This window comes from Chiloscyllium plagiosum, chromosome 5 (genome assembly GCF_004010195.1).
Source record: "Chiloscyllium plagiosum isolate BGI_BamShark_2017 chromosome 5, ASM401019v2, whole genome shotgun sequence".
In the NCBI taxonomy this organism is placed as follows: Eukaryota; Metazoa; Chordata; class Chondrichthyes; order Orectolobiformes; family Hemiscylliidae; genus Chiloscyllium; species Chiloscyllium plagiosum.
Genome location: NC_057714.1, coordinates 108,800,520 through 108,825,357, shown reverse-complemented (window position 1 = coordinate 108,825,357; position 24,838 = coordinate 108,800,520). Strand labels below are relative to the sequence as shown.

General features: G+C 42.3%; 1 protein-coding gene across 1 annotated transcript in view; it reads left to right on the top strand.

Moving 5' to 3' along the window:
* Nucleotides 1-24,838, top strand: part of LOC122550130 (NEDD8 ultimate buster 1-like) — a 57,777-nt gene that overhangs the window by 6,862 nt on the left and 26,077 nt on the right. Inside the window, exons 2-6 of the mRNA XM_043690759.1 lie at nt 724-837; nt 8,439-8,503; nt 8,728-8,801; nt 15,153-15,284; nt 18,087-18,166. Coding sequence (XP_043546694.1) covers nt 724-837; nt 8,439-8,503; nt 8,728-8,801; nt 15,153-15,284; nt 18,087-18,166 — 465 coding nt within the window. The remainder of the gene's footprint in view (nt 1-723; nt 838-8,438; nt 8,504-8,727; nt 8,802-15,152; nt 15,285-18,086; nt 18,167-24,838) is intronic.

Here is a 24,838-nt window from a genome sequence, read left to right as displayed (position 1 = left end):
TGATTAAAGTTAAAGGGACTGCTCTGTTTCTGTGCTATGTGTTATGTTATCCTTTGTACTTTAGCACGAGTCAGTGCCATTAGGAGGAAATGGGAGATTCATTTCTGGAATGAAATTTTGCCAAAAGATCCACTGGAGTTCATTGCAGTTAAAGATGTTTATTACAGACTGAGAGAGAGACCGGAGTCTTACATTAATCTTGTTGTCCCTTGCTTTCTTTGTTGCTAACGTGTTTTTATTGAAAATTTCTCTCTGGATTTGGGACTTGCTAGCAAGGCTATATTGCTCACCCAAAGCTGTGTTTGTGAACAAGATAGTGAGGCTTCCTCTACAACTGTTGAAGTTCATACTCTGAAGGTTAATGCTCAATACTTTTTATTGACCTTGTGACGATTTGTGACAATCTTGCTACTTTTGAAACATTAAACTTTGGTATTAGGTAGAAAATTGGGCCACATTGGAGGGACTTTATTTCAAGAGAAATAGATAGCCAGCTGTGAACAGGGCATTGTTTTCATAAAGTGCGCTGCATGTATTAACTGGCTTACTTTGTGGCTACAACACTAAATTGCCAACAGGATCTGTTCTAGATATCATGCAACAGGAACTAGGAGGAAAGACCAGTAGATTGTCCATGGAAATATGGAAATACTGAAGGGAGTTCACACTCTTGAGGAAATCAATTCTATCAGAATAAGAATTGTTTCTTTCCCTCTGTCACAGCAAGAGCAGGACATCGGTCACGCTATGGATAGTGGTGGGGGAGCGAGCCAAGAAGCAGAAAGCAACAGCTCCGGAAATCTGCTCATTCGGATTATGTTACCAATGCTCGGTCAGGTAAGGGTACTGCTCAACACTGACACAATGGCCACGAACTTAGTGATTGTTCTGTACCATAGGAACAGATCAAGGTCATTCAGAAGAACAGCTGTTACAGCAGCCGTTTTGGACACAGCAAGATGCCATGAATGCAATGAGTAAGCCGTTAGTCTGTTTTTAGAAGCAGTAATTGAGAAAGGAAATGTTAGGCTCCACACCAGGAGAACACTTGTTCTTCTTCATGTGATGTCATGGAATCTTTATTATCTGCCCCTCCTGGTGCTTGTATAAATATCATGACAGAGTTCTGGATGCTTTTGACAGATGAGGATTGAAACTATACCAATGCAAACTAGTGAACATTTGCGAATGATTTACACTATTTACAACTATTAGTGAGGGTTTGATTCCACTCTCAGGTGAATGCCTGTGTGGTGTTTGCATGTTCTCCCCCGTGTCTGTGTGGGTTTCATCAGGGTGCTCCAATTCCCTCCCACAGTTGAAGAATGTGCAGGTCAGATGGATTGGCCATGGGAAATTGCTCATAGTTTAGGGTGTAGGTTTGCTCGCTGAGCTGTAGGTTTGATATCCAGACGTTTCATTACCTGGCTAGGTAACATCATCAGTGGTGCCCTCCAAGTGAAGCGAAGCTGTTGTCTCCTGCTTTCTATTTATATCTTTCTCCTGGATGGGGTTCCTGGGGTTTGTGGTGATGTCATTTCCTGTTTGTTTTCTGAGGGGTTAATAGATGGCATCTAGATCTATATGCTTGTTTATGCCGTTGTGGTTGGAGTGCCAGGTCTCCAGGAATTCTCTGGCATGTCTTTGTTAGCCTGTCCCAGGATAGATGTGTTGTCCCAGTTGAAATGGTGTTTCTTTTTTTTGGCTGTGACAAAACACAGCCAGAAACCCTAACCTCCTTACCATATATCAAAGAAGTTTCAGAAATGACAGCCAGACTACTGAGACCACTCGGAATCCTAGTAGCACACAAACCCACCAACACTCTCAAACAAAAACTACAAACTTAAAAGACCCAGTACAACCCATGGACAAAACCAACGTCATCTATAAAATCTATGCAAGGACTGCCACAAACACTACGTAGGACAAACAGGAAGAAAGTTAGCCACCAGGATACATGAACACCAGCTAGCCACAAAAAGACATGACCCCCTCTCCCTCATAGCCCTACACACGAATGAAAAAAAAACACCATTTCGACTGGGACAACATATCTATCCTGGGACAGGCTAAGCAAAGACATGCCAGAGAATTCCTGTAATGAAACGTCTGGATATCAAACCTTCAGCTCAGCGAGCAAACCTACACCCTAAACCTCAACCTTCACAAACCTTGCGATTGCTCATAGTGTCCAGAGTTGTGCAGGCTAAGTCGATTCGCTATGGAGAATGCAGGGTTACAGGAATAGGGTAAGGGGTTGGGTTTGGGTGGAATGCTCTTCAGAGGGTCGGTGTGGATGCGATGGGCCAAATAGCCTGCTTCCACACTGTAGCAATTCTATAATGTGAAGAGTGATTGCTTCGAACACTGTTGAGTGGCTGGATTTATCTTGCACCAGGCACACGGGGCTTGGGACCCAGTTCCATAAAACCAGTTTCTCAACCTTCCCATTTCACTTTCCCATACCTCTTGATCCTTCCTGGACTGCATAACACAACTCCGAATGGGCAATGCACCCACCAATCCAATTATTGAGAGTGAATATAGATAAAAGAATTATGGATACTGTAAATCAAAAACAGAAACAGAAATCACTGGAAAAGCTCAGCAGGTCTGGCAGCATCTGTGAAGAGAACTCAGTTAATGCTTCAGGTCTAGTGACCCTTCCTCAGAACTGATGGTAGCTCGGAAAATGTCAGTTTTTATGCAGAAGATAGGGTGGTGGGAGGGCGTAAGGAGTAAACGATGAGTGAGGATAGAGCCTCAAGAGAGAGAAGAACAATTGTACAGACAAAGGAGTGGATAATGATCTGGCTAGGAGGGTGAATAGCTATTAATGGAGACTGTTAGTGGCTAACAATAGGTGGTGTGTAATGGCAGACTATGTGATAACAAGGCCTGGTGTGGAGATTGGGGGCTGGTAGATAAGAGAGGTCAAGCCCTGAAGTTATTGAACTCGATGTTGAGTCCAGAACGCTGCAAGGTCTCCAAACAGAAAATGAGATGTTGTTCTTCCAGCCTGCACTGACCTTCGTTGGAGCACTGCAGCAGGCCTGAGACAGAAATGTTGGCCGGGGAACAGGGTGGCATGTTAAAGTGGCAGGCAGCTGGAAGCTCAGGGTCTTATCTGCGGGCAGAATGTAGGTGTTCTGCAAAGTGGTCACCCAGTTTCATTTCGCCAATGCAGAGGAGACCACATTGTGAGCAGCGAATGCAATAGACTAGATTGAGTGAAATGGAGATAAAGTACTGCTTCACCTGGAAGTATGTTTGGGCCCTTGGATACTGAGGAGGGAGGAGGTAAATGGGCAGGTGTTATACTTTCAGCGATTTGCAGGGAAAGGTACTATGGGGCTTTGGGGGGCGTGGTCTTGGGAGTGAAGGAAGAGTGGACCAGAGTGTCCTGGAGGGAACAGTCCCTGCAGAAGGTGGACAAGGAAGGGAAGGGGAATATGGCATCTCACTGGAGGTGGCAGAAATGGCAGCTAATTATTTTCTGGATGTGGGTGTTGGTGGGATGGTAGGTAAGGACAAGGGATACCCGATTGCGGTTGTGGGAGGGAAGAGAGGGGGTCGGGGTGAAGTGAGAGATAGATTGGACTCATTTGAGGGCCCTGTCAACAATGTTGCTGGGGAATTCTCAGTTGAGGAAGAAGGTGAACATTTCGGAGGCTCCATTGAGTGGAAAGGCAAATTGTGCAGAGGATGTGGAGGGTCTGCAGAGAGATTTAGATAGGTTAAATGTGTGAGCAAAGGTCTGGCAGATGGAGTATAATGTTGGTAAATGTCAGATTATCCACTTTGGAAGTAAAAATAGTCGGTCAGAGTATTATTGAAATGGTGAAAGATTGCAGCGTGCTGTTGTGCAGAGGGACTTAGGAGTCCTTGCACCTGAATCGCTCTGTAGGTGCAACAGGGAATCAGGAAGGCAAACAGAATTTTGGCTTTCATTGCTAGAGGGATTGATTATGAGAGCAGGGAGATTCTGCTGCAATTGTATGAGGTGTCGGTGAGGTCACTTCTGGAGTATTCCGTGCAGTTCTGGTCTCCTTATTTGAGGAAGGATATACTGGCTTTGGAGGCGATGCAAAGGAGGTTCACCAGGTTGATTCCAGAAATGAGGGGGTTACCCTATGAGGAGAGGTTTACCCATCTGGGGCAATACTCGCTAGAATTTAGAAGAATATGTGTTCATCTTAGAGAAACATATAAAATTATGATAGGGATAGATTAGATAGAGGCAGGCAAGTTGTTTCCACTGATGAGTGAGACTAGGACTAGGAGACATGGCATCAAGATTAGGGGAGTCGATTTAGGACAGAGACGAGGAGAAACTGCTTTTTCCAGAGAGTAGTGAATCTATGGAAGTCTCTACCCAAGGAAGCGACAGAGGCAGCTTCATTAAATCTATTCAAGACACAGTTGGATGAGTTTTTGCATGGTAAGCAAATTAAGGGTTATGGGGATAATATGGTTAGGAGGAGCTGAGACATTAGATAGATCAGCTATGATCATAATGATCTGGAAGAGGGCATTGTTGGTCTGATCAGTAAGTTTGCAGATGACATGAAGATTGGTGGAGTAGCAGAAAGCATAGGGGATGGTCAAAGAATACAGGAGAATATGGATAGACTGGAGAGTTGGGCAGAGAAGTGACAGATGCAGTTTAATCCAGGCAAATTTGAGGTGATGCATTTTGGAAGGTCTAATTCTAGAGCGAACATTACTGTAAACTGAAGAGTCTTGGGAAATGTTGATGAGCAGAGAGACCTGGGAGTTCAGGTCCACTGTACTCTGAAGGTGGCTGTACAGGTGGATAGAATGGTCAAGAAGGCATATGGTGTGCTTGCCTTCATTGGATGGGGTATTGAATACAAGAGCTGGCAGGTCATGTTAAAATTATACAAGACTTTAGTTTAGTCGCATTTAGAATACTGTGTACAGTTCTGGTCGCCACATTACCGAAAGGATTTGGACGCTTTGGAGAGGGTGAAGAGAAGGTTAATGAGGATGTTGCTTGGTTATGGAAGGTGCTAGCTATGAAGAGAGGTCGAGTAGATTAAGATTGTTTTTATTAGAAAAAAGGAGATTGAGGGGGGACCCTGATTGCGGTCTACAAAATCATGAAGCGTATAGCCAGGGTAGATTGAGATAAGCATTTTCCCAGGGTGAGGGATTCAATAACGAGAGATCACGTGTTTTAGGTGAGAAGTGAAAAGTTTAAGGGGGACACATGTGGAAAGTACTTTACACAGAGGATGGTAGGTACCTGGAAAGCATTGCCAGCAGAGGTAGTAGAGGCAGGCATGGGAGATTAATTTAAGGTGCATCTGGACAGATGCATGAGCAGGTGGGGAGCAGAGGGATACAGATCCTTAAGAATTGGGTGATAGGTTTAGACAGTGGATTTGGCCGGCTCAGGCTTGGAGGGCCGAAGAGTCTGTTCCTAGGCTGTAAATTTTCTTTGTTCGTTATTCTATCTTAATGAATGGCGGAGCAGGCTCAATGGGCCAAATGACCACCTTCTATTACAATGAAACTATGTGACAGAGATGGAGGAACTAGTAGAATGAAGTAGAGTCTTTACAGGAAACAGGGTGAGAGGATGTATAGTCCAGGTAACTGTGGGAATCAGTGGGTTTACAATGGATGTTAGTGGCCAGTCTATCCCCAGAAATAGAGACAGAGATGTTGAGGAAGGGAAAGGAAGAGTCAGAGATGGACCAGGTAAAAGTGAGGGCAGGGTGGAAATTGGAAGCGATTATAGACCTGGCCTACAAAAGCCAAGCAGTTGTGCAAAACCTACTGAAAGCAGTTCACCTCAGCTGAAATATTGTGCCCAATTTTATTACACTTGAGGAAAGCTTTGAAGAGTTTACAAAAGAGATTTATTAGAATCATTCTGGGGATGCGAGATTTTAGTTAGATTGAAGAAGCTCCATTTATTCTTCTTGGAGCTGTAATAAGCAGAGGAGATTTGGTTAAGGCACTTAAAATCATGAAGGATTTAGATAGAGCAATTGTTCCCATTTCCTGAAAGGCCAATAACGAGTGAGCATAAATTTAAAGTGAGCATAAAAACAGATGGACTGGGAGATGTAATGGATGCTCTCAAGCCTGCTCCACCATTCAATAAAATCATGGCTACTGTGATTGGGGCCTTAATGCCATTTTCTCCCTGTTCCCCATACCCTTGATTCAGTTGTAGGTCAACAATCTATCTAACTCCGCTTCAAATATATGAAAGGATACATGCTCCAAAGATTGACGTCCCTCCAAGAGAAAGCTGCTTGTTTTGAGATCATGTAATTCGAGGAAGAATCAGAGGCAACTTAAGCAATCACCTCCATAAACAGCAAATAGTTAAGGTTTGGAATGTAAAGTCCAATCAGGAAGAGATTCCATAGTAGCATTCAAAAGTGAATTGGTTGGATAATAGTTGAAGGAGAAAGGCATTGAAAGGAGGAACATGGGAATAAAGATAAGGAGCCTAGTGGATTGTAGCATAGTGGAAAATATACTCAACCAGTCAGCCAGAAGGTTGGAATAATGCTGTAGAGACATGTCAAATCTTACCACAATAGCTAGGGATATTCAAATTTAACTAATTAGTCATTTGATAATACAGAAGTTGAATTTTGCTGAAAAATACACATTTTTGTCAAAGCTGTTCACTTTACATTGATCAGGACAATTTGCAAGAAATACCAAACTGAAAGAAATACAACATTTATACAAATTAGAGAAGAGTACTGGTTGTTTGGCAAATAGAATCTGATTAGTCATGGCACTGCCATGGACACTGCACCAGTTAATGATGACTGACAGTTAACTGCCTAGTTTTACTAGGTATACAAGATAATGAAAGATAATGAGAGGCATGGGTAAAGTCAATAACCAGAGATTTTTCCCCAGGGTAGGATTGACTGGCACAAGTGGTCATAGCTTTAAGCTATTAGGGGAAAGGTATAGAGGGGATGTCAGAGGAAGGTTCTTTGCGCAGAGAATTGTGAATGCATGGAATGCGTTGCCAGCTGTGGTGGTGGAACCAGAGTCATTAGGGATATTTAAGCGATTGCTGGACATGGATAGCAGTGAATTGAGGGATGCATAGGTTAAGTTATTTTATTTTACATTAGGATTAATCCTTGGCACAACATCATGGGCCAAAGGGCCTGTTCTGTGCTGTACTTTTCTATGTTCTATGTTCTAGTTTAGTTTAAATTTTAAACAAGGCAGGTTGACTCAGATAGGTCAAGACATTGGCCTGAGAAATGAACACAAGAATGGCTGTAAGTTACTTTGTTGTGTTGAAATAGTCGCAATATCTGTACAGGTTCTGAGTCTACAGAACAGGGCCCTGTAATATATGTAACTTCCACTACATACAAATGTGCCACACTGCAAAATAAACCGACACTCTCTTCATATCATTAGAAATGTTGTTTTCCCTTCACTTGGTATTTCTTGTGAATTATCCTGATGAGTTCAAGGTGAAAATCTTCAACAAAATGTATATGTTCTCAGCAGAACTTCAAACATTTAATAATCAGATTCCACTGCAAATGTACCTGCATCACCAGTGAAGATCTAGACCCTTCCAAAGGGGCCTTTTAGTTTGAGATCAGTCAAAAGAATCACTAGGAGTACTGTCTGTTTAAAGCAAGGTTACCAGTTTAATAAAATAAGGCAGCCTGGCACAGATTTGTCCAGCAACATGGAGGTTAAAAGCTTCTGTGTTCCATGGAGAAATGGCACAATTATATTCAAAAATTACACATTATTTATATGTTTTTTAAGAGGTAGTACAGCCTTAATTACAAGAAAAGACCAATAACCTATAATAAGGTGACATGGTTTACAGCAGGTTAATTCAATGATATTCCCCGGGATAGGGTTCTTAATTTATGTAGAGCACCATTCCATGCAAGCAATTCAAGGTTAGTTCGAATACCAAATCACTGTCTTATGATTCATATTATGAAAAATCCATTGTTCTCTCTTATTTCTAAATAAAGCATCAGTTCAAGTTCACACAGTCAAATCATTACTTGCAGCCAGTTTGTTGTGTTACTTTAAATTGAAAAGCCATTTTTGCTTAATAAAAATTGACAGATACTTGTTGCTTCTGACAACTGCCTAAATTCAAATTTTAGACCCTCACCAGGACTGTGTCTTCAAGAAAGTGCGTCATCAATACTTCCTCTAAAGCAACTAGTGTTAGACAATAAATGCTGGTCTCACTGTGATGTTTGCATGCCAAGGATGAATTAAAAAATAAATGGATTATTCTTTGAAAGGCACAACACCGTCTCGAAGGGCTAATTGGCCTCTTTCTGTGCTATTTTTCATGTGACAGTTCAATTGTCCTTTTTGTTTTACAAAATGTAAGCTTGTTTTGCTTTTCACTGTTTAAGCTCTCTTTTACTTTTCAGGGAAAAGAAAGAAAAATACAGATCACTATTTCTCCAAATGCCACAGGTCTTCAGTTCTACAATGAGTAAGCAATGATTGATGTTGTGATTGGATGTTAATGGACATTTGAGATAACAAAATCAATTGGACCCAGTGATAAAGCACATACAATCCTAGCTCTTTTCTGCTCTTGATGTAATGATAAAAAAGGCAAACATAGACAATTTTTCACAAATAATCCTTTTCTTAGCCATTTCCTATCTCTTTTCATTGATTAATCTGTAATTAACTTAATCACTTTTTTCTCAGAATCTCAAAGGAGTTACCAAATATTGATGTCGAAAATATGGAATTAATATATAAAGGGAAGTTTCTGGATAAGTGTAAGTACAAATTCTAAAATTCTTACCACACAATTCTTACCTCCAAAACAGGTATACCATTTTGGATACTGTTGGGAGAGATGGCTCACCCGGGGAGCCCTCCTGTTCAGAAGGGCAGGAAAAAACTCATAGGGCCAGAGTCATAGGGAATTCTATTATAAGGGGAGGAGATAGACAGTCCTGTGGCCTATAAAGAGACTCCCAGATGCTCGGGTCAGGGATGTCACCTGTTGGCTGCAGAACATTCTGAAAGGGGAGGGTGAACAGCCAATTGTCATGGTGCACATTGATGCCAATGATAAAAGTAAAAAATGAGATGAGGTCCTGAAAGCAGAATTCAGGGAGCTAGGAGAGTGATCTCAGGATTGCTACCAGTGTCATGTGCTAGCCAAGGTAGAAATGGAAGAATAGGCAGGATGAACATGTGGCTTGAGGGATGGTGTAAGAGGGAGGCGTTCAGATTTGTTGGACAATCAGACCAGTTCTGGGGAAGGTGGGACTATTACAAATTGGACGGTCTACACCTGCACCAGACTGGAACTCATGTCCTTGGGGAGTTTTTGCTACTGCTTTTGGGGAGGATTTAAACTAATGTGGCAGGGGGCTGGGAACCAGAAGAGAAGACTTAGTAGACAGTGAGGTGGAAACTAGAGACTGTAAGGAACAAGATCATGAAGTTAGCATTACCAAGGGGAAGAGTAGACAGAAAGCAGATGAACACAAAGGAACTGGTGGTCTGAAGTGCGTATGCTTTAATGCAAGGAATATAGTGGATAAGGCAGATGAACTTAGGGCTTGGATTGGAGCCTGGGAGTATGACGTTATTGCGATCACAGAGATTTGGTTGAAGGAAGGGCATGATGATTGGCAAGTAAATGTTCCAGGATATAGATGCTTCAGACAGAACAGGGAGAGAAGTAAAAGGAGGGGAGGAGTTGCATTGCTGGTCAGGGATGATATCATGGCTGTGCTAAAGGAGGACACTATAGAGGGCTTGAGCAGTGAGGCATTATGGGTGGAGCTGAGAAATAAGAAGGGTGCAGTTACATTATTGGGGCTGTACTACAGGCCTCCCAACAGTGAGCTTGAGGTAGAAGAACAAATAGGTAAACAAATTATGGAAAGATAGGCAGATGATGAAGGGCTTTTGCCTGAAACGTCGATTTTCCTGCTCCTCGGATGCTGCCTTACCTACTGTGCTTTTCTAGCACCACTCTAATCTTATGGAAAGATGTAGAGGCAGCAGGGTAGTGGTGATGGGAGATTTTAATTTTCCCAACATTGACTGGGACACTTAGTGTCAGAGGTCTGAATGGGGCAGAATTTATAAGGAGCATCCAGGAAAGTTTTCTAGAGCAATATGTCAATAGTCCAAATAGGGCAACAGGGTGGTGGTGATGGGAGATTTTAATTTTCCCAACATTGACTGGGACACTTAGTGTCAGAGGTCTGAATGGGGCAGAATTTGTAAGGAGCATCCAGGAAAGTTTTCTAGAGCAGTATGTCAATAGTCCAAATAGGGAAGGGGCCATATTGGACCTGGTGTTGGGGAATGACCCAGGCCAGGTGGTAGAAGTTGCAGTGGGAGATTTCTTTGGTAATAGTGACCACAATTCTGTAAGGTTTAGAATACTCTTAGAGAAAGATGAGAGTGGTCCTAAGGGAAGTGTACTAAACTGGGCCAAGGCCAATTATATCAAAATTAGGCAGGAGCTGGAAAATATGGATTGGACACAGCTATTTGAAGGGAAGTCCATATTTGATATGTGGGAGTCTTTCAAAGATAGGTTGAAGATAGTGCAGGATAGGCATGTCCATCTGAAAACCAGGGATAGGAAAGGCAAGATTCATGAACCGTGGATGACAGGAGAAATTATGCTAGGAGAAAGTGAGGACTGCAGATGCTGGAGATCAGAGCTAAAAAATGTGTTGCTGGAAAAGAGCAGCAGGTCAGGCAGCATCAAAGGAGCAGGAGAATCGACGTTTTGGGCATAATTCCTGAAGAAGGGCTTATGCCCACAACGTTGATTCTCCTGCTCCTTTGATGCTGCCTGACCTGCTTCACTTTTCCAGCAACACATTTTTCAGTTCAGGAGAAATTATGCGCATAGTCAAGAGGAAAAGGGAAGCGTACATAAGGTCCAGGCAGCTAAGAACAGAACAGGCTTTGGAGGAATATTGGGAGAGTAGGACCAATCTTAAACAAGGAATCAAGCAAGCTAAAAGGGGTCATGAGATAACTTTAGCGAGCAGAATTAAGGAGAATCCCAAGGCCTTTTATTCATATATAAGAGGGAACTAGAGAAAGGGTTGGTCCATTAAAGATAAGGAAGGAAAGTTGTGTGTCGTACCTGAGAAAATGGGAGCGATTCTCAATGATTACTTTGCATCAGTGTTCACTGAGGAGAGGGACCTGTTGAATGTTGAGATTAGAGATAGAAGTTTGTTTACTCTGGATTATGTTGATATAAGGAGAGAGGATGCATTGGGTAGGCTAAAGGATATTAAGGTGGACAAATCCCCAGGACCAGACAGGATCAATCCCAGGTTGCTGAGGGAGACAAGAGAGGAAATAGGTGGGGCCCTGACAGATATCTTTGTAGCTTAAACACAGCTGAAGTGCCAGAGGACGAGAGAGTTGCTAATGTTGTCTCCCTGTTCAAGACTGGTAGTAAGGATATTCCAGGAACTACAGACCAGTGAGCATGAGGTCAGTGGTTAGAAAGTTGCTGGAGAAGGTACTGAGGGATAGGGTCTATTTATATTTGGAAAAGAATGGGCTTATCAGTAATAGGCAACATGGTTTTGTGCAGGGGACAGCGTGCCTTACCAACTTAATAGAGTTCTTTGAGGAAGTGATCAAGTTGATAGATGTCATATACATAGACTTTAGTAAGGCATTTGATAAGGTTCCCCATGGTAAACTAATGGAGAAAGTGAAGTCCTATGGTGTGCAGGATGTTCTAGCTAAGTGGATAAAGACCTGGTTGAGCAACAGGAGACAGAGTAGTAGTTGAAGGGAGTTTCTCGAAATGGAGAAAGGTGACCAGTGATGTTCCACAGGGGTCAGTTTTGGGGCCAATATTGTTTGTAATATACATCAATGATCTAGAAGAGGGCACTGTTGGTACGATCAGCAAGTTTGCAGATGACACTAAGATTGGTGGAGTATCAGAAAGCATAGGGGACTGTCAGAGAATACAGGAGAATATAGATAGACTGAAGAGTTGGTCGGAGAAGTGGCAGATGGATTTCAATCCAGGCAAATGTGAGGTGATGCATTTTAGAAGGTCTAATTCTAGAGCAAACTTTACTGTAAACTGAAGAGCCTTGGGAAAAGTTGATGAGCAGAGAAATCTGGTTCAGGTCCTTTGTACCCTGAAGGTGGTTGCACAGGTGGACAGAGCGCTCAAGAAGGCATATGGTATGCTAGCCTTCATCGGACGGGGTATTGAGTATAAGAGCTGGCAGGTCATGTTAAAATTATACAAGACATTGGTTTGGCCGCATTTAGAATACTGTGTACAGTTCTGGTTGCCACATTACCAAAAGGATGTGGACACTTTGGAGAGAGTGCAGAGAAGGTTAACGAGGATGTTACCTGGTATGGAAGGTGCTAGCTATGAAGAAAGGTTGAGTAGGTTAAGATTATTTTCTTTAGAAAAAAGGAGATTGAGGGGGCACCTGACTGAGGTCTACAAAATCGCAAAAGGTATATACAGGGTAGACAGAGATAAGCTTTTTCCCAGGGTGAGGGATTGAATAATGAGAGGTCATGCGTTCAAGGTGAGAGGAGAAAAGTTTAAGGGGGATACATGCGGAAAGTACTTTACACAGAAGGTGGTAGGTGCCTGGAATGCATTGCCAACAGAAGTAGTAGAGGCAGGCACGGTACATTCATTTAAGGTGTGTCTGGACAGATGCATGAGTAGGGGGGAGAGCAGAGGGATACAGATCCTTAGGAATTGGGCAATAGGTTCAGACAGTTGATTTGGATCGGCACAAGTTTGGAGGGCTGAAGGGCCTGTTTCTGGGCTGTAAATTTTCTTTGTTCTTTGTGTTTTGTTCTTTCATGGATTTTTACAAGTTGTAGGGCATTATAAGTTGACCCCCTCACTGCAATCTTTGCATAGTCTGAGTACGAGCTCCAAAATGTGTTTAAATATGAATTCAATGTATATGTTGAGAGTAGAAACAGCAGGTTGATACAGAATTAGAGTAATTGTGACAATTTATGGGAAGTGTAGCATGCTTGGGAGAAAGAAATGGTTCTAGACATAGAGCCTCGACAGCTCTCCGCTCCTGGAGTTTGTTGGAGCCATTTCTGGATCTATTCTGCACTAGCGAATCAGCCTTGATTTTTGTGTTTAAATCTTTGGGATAGGACTTCAAGTTAGAAACTTCTGACTAAGCGGCAAGTGTGCTGCTCCCTGAGCCACAGCTAACTCCAACTTAAATACACTTGCTTGTAATAGTTAGCAGAGGTAATAACCATCATGTGAACACTGAGCCAAGCAGAAGAGGTTCAAATGGTAGTGAGCCATATAAATTTAGTTCAGGAACAATCATTTTACCTTGTTTGATACTTCTTCAGTCATGAGCATATAATGCCCAACAAAAATAGAAATCGCTGGAAAAGCTCAACGGGTCTGGCAGCAGCAGCTGAGGCAGGGGCATTTGATCCAAAACATTAACTCTGATTTCTTTCCACAAATGCTACCAAACCTGCTGAGCTTTTTCAGCAATTTCTGTTTTTGTTTCTGATATACAACATTTGCAGTTCTTCCAGTTTTTATTTTGTACGTCATGCCCAGATTATCAGCTACAACACTATTCACCCTAACAAGAATATGTGAAAGCATAAAATCAGAAAAGGCATTTGGGCCGGCAAATCAGATATTTTTACACTCCAAACCTTCTCCAAAAATCCTAATGGTATTCCAGCAGAGCTTCAAGACATCTTATTAAGCCTTGTAACATCTATGACTGAGTGTTAATCTGCACAAAACGTCCATAGTCCTAGCAGCTGAAGAACTCTCATAGTCCATTGAGGGTTTGGTAATCATTTAAACCGAGGGCTTTCATTCATTCTCTTCCCAAACATTTAGTCATTAAAAAAGTAAATGTTGCAAATCTCTGGAAACGTACAAACAGGTTCAACAGTATTCAGAGAGGAAATGAACAATCAGTCCTCAGCAAAGACCTTACCTTCATCCCCCTCCGTCCACGCATCAATTAATTTAATATGTGCCATGATGTCGAACACTTCTTCTGTTGCCTCCACCTCTGAGCTTAGTTCTTCAATCAGGACTCCCGCCTTCCTTCCGAGGACCCCTTCACCCACCTCCATCCACCTGGACATCCCGTGCTGGCCTATTACTTGCCCTCGATCTCTTCATTTCCAACTGCCGCCGAGACATTAACTGCCTCAACCTGTTTACCCCCCTCCCCCACTCCAACCTCTCGGTTTGGCGCACTGACCTCTACACCGCTGAAGCCAGATGCCAACTCGAAGACACGTCCTCCTACCACCCCCTCGACCATGACCCCACACCCCCCAAAACCAAACCATTATCTCAGACCATACACAAACTCATCACCTCAGGAAATCTCCCACCCACAGCTTCCAACCTTATACTTTTGGAACCCTGCACCGTCTGATTCTACCTCCTTCCCAAGATCCACAAGCCTGACCAAGGAAGAATGCCTCATCTTCCGCCTCAGAACACGTCAACCCCAGGGCATCAATGTGGTTTCCTCATTTCCCCTCCACTCAGCTTACCCCAGTTCCAATCTGCCAGCTCAGCACCATCCTCATGGTCCACCTATCCTACCTGCCAATCTTCCTTCCCACCTATCTGCTCCACTTTCCTCTCCGACCTATTACCTTTATCCCCATCTCCATCTGCCTATTACACTCTTAGCTACCTTCTCCCCAGCCCCAGCCACACCCCCCTCCCATTTATCTCTCCACCCTGGAGCTCCCAGCCTCATTCCTGATGTAGGGCTCCTGCCCCAAAACGTTGATTTTCCTGCTCGGATGCCGCCTGACCTGCTGTGCTTTTCCAGCACCACTCTAGTCTTGACTCAGTATTCAGAGGGTGGAAACGCAACTAAAGAATAAAGTTGGAATGATTGTAGAGTAAGCGAATACCATAAAGTTACTGCATGTAAGTATGTTGTGAAGAGTGAGATGCCTCTAGATATGATGGATAAAAACAGGGACATTTGCCAATAGGCTGACTTGTACCAATTTTGAATTATTTTGCAATCTGTTATGCAACTTGAAAAGGGAATATTCTCTTCCTAAGCTCTATCTGTTTGAAGAATATTTCCAATTTCTCCCTTTAGCCAAAAGCCTGGCTCAACAAAAGTTAAAGAACAAAGGAATGGTCATGCTCAAGCTGACAAATAAGGTTGAACAAGAAAAGACAATAAACTTGTCCAGAATTAGGAAGGGAGCAGAAGCATTGGCAAAACGAGGTCAGTATTATTGATTCGCTTGTCCATCTCAGTGCACGTCTAATGAACCTGTTCATAAACTGCCTGTTAACAAGGTAAAAACTTAACATGGAAACTGTTTTTCTGAAAAATCTGCAGAAAATTAACTACCATTTAGATAACCTTTTCCATCGACACAGGAGCCCCCAGCATGATTTCTAGACAATAAAATACTTTAGATGTGTAGTGACATTTGTAAAGTAAGAAATGTTTAGCACAGCAAGATCCCTCAAATGCCCATGAGATAATGATCAAGTACTTGGTTTTAGACTGATGTTGATAGAGGGATAAAAGATGGCCTGAGCACAGTGAAGAGATCCATTTCTTTTCTTCTCAAGTACCAAAGGACCTTTTATGTCCACCAGATGTAACATCTGTAGGAATGCACTGAAGTTAGATTTTGTTCCTGGGTCTTGAGAAATATAATGATTAGATCTTTTGCTCTTTGAGTGCTGACAGTTCCACTCTTGAGTCAGAGTTTTTTTTTATGAATTTGCACTGTGAGGAATACTCCCCTAAAACACCTTTACCTTTCTATCAGATATCTGTCACATAGAAAATGACATCTAAAAATATTTCCTCAAAACTAGGGTGAATACTCTGGGGAAAATGAAACCGAAAACCTGAAAGGGAAGTGAACATGATCAAAGGGAAGGATCCTTAAAGAGAAATAGAAATCGCTTGAGAAACTTAGTAGGTGTAGTAGCATCTGAGAGAGAAAACAGAGTTAACACTGACCCTTCTTCAGAACTGATAGTGGCTTGGAAAAAGTGGTATATATGCTGAAGACAACGGTAAAGGAGTAGACAATAGGTAGAGAGAGAGAGCCCAGAGAGAAATAAAGACAGGCAGATAAAAGTGATCGATAAAGGTAAGCCAGAGAGACAGAAAAGATGATAATGGGGACCATAAGTAGGTGAGAATGGGTTGGCTGTGCTAAAAGCAGCCCACATGATGACAAGGCCTAGCCTGTGGGCAGGATTAGGGTGTAGACATGGCAGAAGGTGCTTGTTGAAGAATTGTTAGATTGTGGCAGACATTTTGTCATGTATTAAATGCCTGGAAACCATTTTGAATCTCACCTTAAGTGTCCAATCTGTGTTTTCTCTCCCCAGTGTAGAGAAACCAAATTGTGAGCAGCGAATACAGAGGACTAGATTGTGTGAAGTGCAAGGAAAGTGCTGCTTCACCTGGGAGATGTGTCTGGGGCCTTGGATACTGAGAAGGGACGAAGTAAATGGTCAGGTGTTACACCTTCTGCAGTTGCAATAGAAGCTGCTGTGGACCTGTGTGGAGTGTTGGGGGTTGGAGGAGTAATGGACCAAGGTGTCCCAGTGGGAACGGTCCCCGCAGAAGGCTGACAGGGGATGAGAGGGGAATGTGTGTCCAGAGGTGGCATCCCACTGGAGGTGGGGCAGAAGTGGCAGCTAATGACCCTCTGAATGTGGTCCTCTGAGATGGGTAGGTGAGTACAAGGGGGACCCTGTTGCTTTTGTAGGAGGGAAAAGAGGGCTGAAGTGTGGGAGCTGGGTTGGACTCAGCTGAGGGCCCTGTCAGCTGTGGTGCTGGGGAATCCTTGGTTGAGGAAGGAGGTAGCATCATCGGAATAGATGTGACAGAGACGGAGGAGCTGGAAGAATGGAATAGAGTCTTTACAGGAAGCAGGGTGTGAGGATATACAGCCACGATAACTGTGGGAGTCAACGAGTTTGTACTGAAGGCAGAAGTCGCACAACACCAAATTATAGTCTAACAAGTTTGTTTGAAATCACAAGCTTTCAGAGCCCTGCTCCTTCATCTGACACCTGATGGAGGACAGTGCTCCAAAAGTTTTTGATTTTGTTTCAAATAAACCTGTTGGAATATAATCTGGTGTCATGCGTCCATCCCAGTCTAACACCAGCACCTCCACATCAGGGTTTATAATGGAAATGGAAACAGACCCTCCAGGTCAGAGTTTCCAGTTGCCTGTCATTTCAATACCCCACCCTGTTCCCTGGCCAACATCTCCATCTCAGCATTGCTGCAGTGCTTCAGTGACACTCAGCGCAAGCTGGAAGAACAATATGTAATTTTGCTGCTTGGGAACCCTTTAGCCTTGAGGACTCAATATTCAGTTCAATAATTTAGGGCCTAAACACCCTCTTCCATGTCCCTTAGCCACCTCCACACCCAGGCCCTGTCATGACGTGGGCTGCTTTCAGCACAGCCAGCTCATTCTCCCTAACTTATGGTCCCCATTATCAGTTCTTCTCTCTCCCTGGCTTATATTATGCATTCCTTTTGTCTACCTGGCTGTGTTGTTGACTCTCTCTCTATCTCTATGCTCCATCTTTGCCTATCAATTCATTCCTTTTGCTCCTCCATGCCCCATCACCAGATATATACCACCTTTTCCTCACTACTATCAGTTCTGTAGAAGTGTCACTAAACCCTAAATGTATACTCTGTCTCTCTGCAGATGCTGCCAGACCTGTTGAGTTTTTCCAGCAATTTCTGTTTCAGGTCTACAGAATCTTCAGTTCTTTGATTTGTTTTAGAAGAATTATTCGGTTTGGAAAGGAGATGTGAGATGAAATATTTTTGGTAGGGATTTCCAGAAACTATAATTGAATAGTTCAAGGAATGGACATATGTCAAGGATTAGAATAACAGGAGTTCAGAGTGAGGTGCAAGCTGCTATCTTGGGTGCACAAGGTGTGGACAAGATACATCTGTAGGGCACATTTTATTCTTGTTTGAAATGATGCAATCATACAGTGACCTTTTTTGTTTTGTTTTCAGGTGGAGATTTTGAACACCCTCACTTAAAAATAGTAAACCACAAGGGGGAAATTATTGAGGTTCCTGAGGAGAAACGAGTGGTGAGTGCTTGCAGGAAAACGGATTAAGCCTTCTCTGACCCCCAAACCCATACAACAGCTCCAGCAAATAAAAAACCTGTACTTTCTTTTGTAGCGTCAAGTTGTCAGCACTTTGCAGCCAATGAATATATTTTTGAAGTGTTTGCATGATTTGCTAATATGTCTACCCTTGAACCTGTCAATCACATGTATTTTGTACCCTAGATGACACACAACTGGGAAAAAAAAACGGTTTGGAGGCTTGTAGGAAATGTTCTGTGCCTCTACTGAAGATTCAGTTGCTTCCATGTGTAGCTGAGCCAGATGTGACTTACCTGTGAAACATAACCCTCCTTTATAGGAGGGATGTGACAACACTGGAGAGGATAGGGAGGAGATCTATCAAGATGTTGCCTGGGCTGGAGAGAGTGCTGGTTGTGAAGAGAGTTTGAACAGACTGAGATTGTTTTCCTTGGAGCAGAAGAGACTGAGATTATGAGGGGTTTCAATAACATAGACAGGAAGGAATTTTTCTCCTTGCTGGAGGGAACAATGCCCAGGAGCATAGATTTAAGGTAAGGGGCAAGTGAATTTAGAAGGCATGGTAGAAGATGGTGGAACGTGGAGCTCTCTATCTGTAAGGGCAGTAGAAGAAGGAGAAATAGCATTTTTGATTAGGGATAACATTATGGCTGTATTATGGAGGATATTCCTGGATATACACCCAGGAATTTGGGCGGAACTGAGAAATAAGAAAAAGATGATCACTTTATTGGGATTACTCTATACAACGCTAATAGTCAGAGGTAAATTGAGCATCTTGAAAAATTTCCATTTACAGAGGAGGCGGTGTTGGATGTCTTCAAATAAGTCCCTACAGGACCTGATTAGATATATCTGAGAAGCCTGGAAAGTGATTGCTGGGCCCTTTGCTGAGATATTTGGATTGTCAATAGCCACAAATGAGGTGCCGGAAGACTGAAGATTGGCCAACATGATGCCATCATTTAAGAAAGATGGTAAGGAAAAACTAGGGAACTAAAGACCAGTGAGCCCGATATTGGTGGTGGACAAATTGTTGGAGGGAATCCAGAGGGACGTGACTTATTAATATTTTGAAAGGCAAGGATGATTAGGGATAGTTAACATGGCTTTGTGCAATGGAAATTGTGTCTCACTAACTTGTTTATCTTTTTTGAAGAAGTAACGAAAATTCATGAGGGCAGAGCGATGGGCGTGATCTATATGGATTTCAGTAAGGTGTTCAACAAGGTTCTGCATAGTAGACTGGTTAGCAAGGTTAAGGGCATTTAAATGGTCATTGGATAGGCATATGGATGAGAATGGAATAGTGTAGGTTAGATGGGCTTCAGATTGGTTCCATAGGTCAGCACAACATCGAGGGCCGAAGGACCTGTACTGCGCTGTTATGTTCTATGTATAGATCACACGGAATACAGGGAGTACTATCCATTTAGATACAGAATTGGCTCGAAATTAGAAGACAGAGGGTGATGGTGGAGAGTTGCTTTTGAGACTGGAGACCTGTGACCAGTGTGTGTCACAAGGATTGCTGCCAGCTCCACTGGCTTTTGTCATTTTTATAAATGATTTGGATGTGTACATAGGAAGTATAATTAGTAAGATGACACCAAAATTGGAGGTGTAATGGACAGTGAAGATGATTACCTCAAATTATAACTGGATCCTCATCAGATAGGCCAATGGGCCGAGGAATGGCAGATGGAGTTTAATTTGGATAAATGGGGTGCTGCAATTTGGAAAGGCAAATCAGGGCAGGACTTATACACTTAATGGTAAAGTCCTGCGAAGTGTTGCTGAACAAAGACAGCTTGGAGTGCAGGTTCATTGAATGTGGAATCACAGGTAGACAGGATAGTGAAGACGGCATTTGGTATACTTTCCTTTTATTAGTCAGTGCATTGAGTATAGGAGTTGGGAGATCATGTTGCAGCTGTGTAGGACACTTTCCACTTTCAGAATATTGTGTGCAATTCTGGTCTCCCTGCTATAGGAAAGATGTTGTGAAACCTGAAAGGGTTCAGAAAAGATTTGCAAGGATGTTGCCAGGGTTGGAGGGTTTGAGCTATAGGGAGAGGCTGAATAGGCTGGGGCTGTCTTACCTGGAACATTGGAGGCTGAGAGGTGACCTCATAGAGGTTTACAAAATTGAGGGGCATGGATAGGATAAATAGACAAGGTCTTTTCTCTGGTATCAGGAAATCCAACATTAGGTTTAAGGTGAGAGGGGAAAGATTTAAAAGGGACTTAAGCGGCAACGTTTTCATGCAGAGGATGGTGTATGTGTCGAATGAGCTACCAAAGTAAGTGGTGGAGGCTGGTACAATTACACCATTTAACGGCATTTGGATGGGTACATGAATAGGAAGCGTTTAGAAGGATAAAGGCCACATTCTGGCAAATAGGACTGGATTAATTTAGGCTATCTGGTCAAAGAACAAAGAAAATTTACACTGCTTCAGCCCTCCAAGCCTGAGCTGATCCAAATGTACTGTCTAAACCTGTCGGTCAATTCCTAAGCAACTGTAACCCTCTGCTCCCCACCTACTCATGCATCTATCCAAACGCAACTTAAATGAATCTATCGTGCCTGCCTCTACCACCTCTGCTGGCAATGCATTCCAGATGCCCATCACCCTGTGTGTGAAGTACTTGCCATGTGTATCACTGAGTGGGACTGAAAGGTCTGCTTCCGTGCTGTACATCTCTGTGGTACTTGTGGTGCCAAAGCTTAGAAGCCTATAAGTCAAAAGCTGAAAAATAGGATTAGAATAATTAGGTTTTTGACTGGTGCAGATTTGGTAGGCCGAAGGGCCTTTTTCTGTGATGCAGACTATGACTCGATAAAATAGGAGCAACAGTTTAGGCCATTTGGCTCTTCAAGCCTGCTCCACCATTCAATATGACCATGAACAATCATGCAACTTAGTCTCTTGTTCACACTTTCTCCTCATGCCCTTTGATCCGTTTAGCCCTAAGAACTATATCTAATTCCTTCTTGAAAATATTCTTCGTTTTGACCTCTACCACTTTCTGTGGCAGAGAATTCCACAGGTTCATCATTTTCTGGGTTAACAAATTTCACCTCATCTCAGTCCTAAATAGCCTACCTGTTTAGACTGTAACCCATGGTTCTGGACTTCCCAGTCATTGGGAATATGCTTCTAGCATTTACCCTGTTTAGTCCTGGGGTGGCATGGTGGCTCAGGGTTCCAGGTTCGATTCCATCCTCAGGCGACTGTCTGTGTGGAGTTTGCACATTCTCCCTATGTCTGCATGGGTTTTCTGAGTGCTCCAGTTTCCTCCACAGTCCAAAGATGTGCAGGTCAGGTGAATTGGCCATGCTAAATTGCACATAGTGTTAGGTGCATTAGTCAGAGAGAAATGGGTCTGTGTGGGTTACTCTTCAGAGGATTTGTGTGGACTTGTTGGGCCAAATGGCCTGTTTCCATACTGTAGGGAAGCTAATCTAGTCTTGTCCACCCCAGGTTTTGTCCACCCCAGGTTGCATGATGTGCCAATGGCATCTTTCTGTTCTATAAATGTCTGTGAGTTCCAGACAGGCCTAGTTGCTTGATAAATACTGTGTTTCTGTGGTTGTGGGAAAGAATTTTAAAGGGAATTGCACCAAAAAATACATGTTAAAGGGAATATTGATTGCAAGAAGGCAAAAGACAGAAGAGTAAGAACTGGAAATAAAGTTGTGACTAAACCAGGAGCTGGTGTAAGTGAGTAGGCACGTCTAGGCAAAATCTGGATTAGTGGTGCTGGAAGAGCACAGCAGTTCAGGCAGCATCAAAGGAGCTTCGAAATCGACGTTTCGGGCAAAAGCCATGTCTAGGCAAAAGGGAATAATTCAGCAGGTGAGTGAGTGGTCACTGGCAGCAGACAGTTGTTTTGTTGTAAATCTGGTAAGGGCCCTTCTACTCCTCCTGCCTCCAAAATAAGAAAAACAAGTCAAACTTTTCAGTCTCCAGAGCTTCCATTTAAGGATTGTTAGTTTGACTGCTTTGACCCTGAAGAAACCAACCACAGTATGTAAGGTGCATGCTGTGGTCAAGTAAAGATAAATTTTGCAAAAGAGCCTGAAACTGGCATTAGATCTAATGAATAGGACTAATGCCAGTTTCACCTAAATGTGCAGTTCCAGTGTGGAGTTGCACATGTATATTCAAGACATAGCCTGGCATCTGTTTGGCGTTAAAAATGACTCATTTCAATTGAACTTATGGATTTCAGGCAAATCTACACTTGTAGACAACGATTTAACACAAGAACAGTAAAAATGAATTCAGTTTCAACAGGCAACAGAGATAGTAATGAGTAGGAACTTAAATAGCATTAAAGAAGTGTTGAAGGTTTCTTTTATGAATGCATATCAGATATCTGGGAAACTTTGGAAATTAGACAGTGAGGCAAGCAAACCCTGAAAAAATTACAAATACATTTAAATGGAATGCAAACTCATAAATCTGCTTGTTAAAAATTAGAGCAGTGACAGAAAGGTGAAGTGATCTCTTTGTGTACTCTGTATAAATTATTATTATTATTATAAAAATATTTTTCCATACCTTTCACTTTAAGCGAAGCTGTGGTCTGTTGGTCACCCGAATCACACACATATTCTCCAGCATCTCCTTGTTTCAGATTGCAGATTGACAGTTCAGCAATAGAACCCATTTGTTTTATTTCATACTTGTCACTGGGATGAAGCACCATTGTCCCCTTTCTCCACTCTACAGGAGTATTAGGCTTAGTAAGCTCACAGCGTAGAGTGGTGGTGCTACCTTCATCAGCTTCTTTGTTCTGAAGAACTTGTTTGAAAAGTACCGGAAGGGCTGGCAGGGCAAGAGTATAATGCATTTACAATAAAAACAAATAAAAATATTCAGCTATTTTACAAATATTGCACTTTTATATATAGTTAACTTACAAGATTTAAAATTTTCATCTTCTGAAGTTTGAAAAATTATTTAGAATGAGAAACAAATCATTCAGATGATTTTGTTTTGTCTTCCCCATACCTATACATTTTTTCCAGTGGTACATATTTATCAGTTTATACTTGTGAATGCATCATCACTTCTTCATGATAAGAATACAAAATGAAAAGAAATTTAAAGGTGTTTACTGACTGTTTGTACAACCACAAAATCAAATCCTTAACTTTGTTCCCCTTCCTTCTTTCCTATGTTACATTTAATCAATCTTTGATATTAAGTTATCTAAGTTAGGAAAAGATTACCTACAGTACAGACCAAAACATTAAGATTAGTAGTGTTATGCAGTTGTAAATCAAAATTAAATAATATAAAATGTTACATGCTATGTCCAACTGAGAAAGCCATCTCAGTGCTTATTTGTACCACAACACTTATGAAATTAACAGGTTTTTGAGGTAATAGAGTTTGGATGATGATAGTCAATTAGGTACTGAGTGCGATTTCTGCAAAGATCTGCCTTACACATGAAGTGACTGGTTAAAATGTGGCACATTTGTACTCGTATAGAGACGTACATGGGCTAAGAGTGGGATGGCAATTTGCTTTCTATAATAAGATGTAAATGAACATGTGTGTTTTAGTGACAACCCAGTAAGTTTTACAGTCACTTTTACTGTTGTGAGCTTTGTGACTTCAGAACCATGTAATTTTCACATTATCACATTGCCATGTTGAATTCATGTTAACTAGGTTGTTAGTCCAGTAAAAATACGTGCAGTTCAGGTGAATTGGCTATACTAAATTGCTCATAGTGTTAGGTGCATTAGTCAGAGGGAAATGGGTCTGGGTGAGTTACTCTTCAGAGGGTCGATGTGGACTACTTGGGCCAAAGGGCCTGTTTTCACACAGTAGGGAATCTAATTTAATCTAATTATACATGTTTCTATGAGATCATTCCTCATTCTTCTAAGTTCCAGTGAATATAGTTTCTACTGATCCAATCTGTCTTCATTCATCAGTCCTACCATCCCTGGAATTAGTCTGGTAAACCTTGGTTGCACTACCCCCATAGCCAGAACACTTTTCCTCAGATAAGGAGACTGAAACTGCACACAGCTGTAGTCTCATCAAAGCTTTGTACAATTGAAGCAAGACATCCCTGCTCCTGGACCCAAATCCTCTTGAAGGCCAACATACCATTTGCCTTATTCACTACCTGCTCCACCTGCAATATTATTTTCAGCGACAAGTGTACAAGCACACCCCGGTCTTGCTGCACCTCCCTGTTTCTCAATATATTACTATTCAGATAATAATCTGCCTTTTTGTTTATGTTACCAAAGTGAATAATCTCACATTTATCCAGATCATACTTCTCCTTTGACCATTCACTCACTTGTCCTAGAACCAAGATGACCTCTCCCATTCTAGCTGCATAGAACATTACAGCGCAGTAGAGGCCCTTCGGCCCTCGATGTTGCGCCAACCTGTCATACCAATCTGAAGCCCATCTAGCCTACACTATTCCATGTACGTCCATATGCTTGTCCAATATTGACTTAAATGTACTTAAAGTTGGCGAATCTACTACCGTTGCAGGCAAAGCATTCTATACCCTTACTATTCTCTGAGTAAAGAAACTACCTCTGACATCTGTCCTATATCTATCACCACTCAATTTAAAGCTATGCCCCCTTGTGCTCACCAT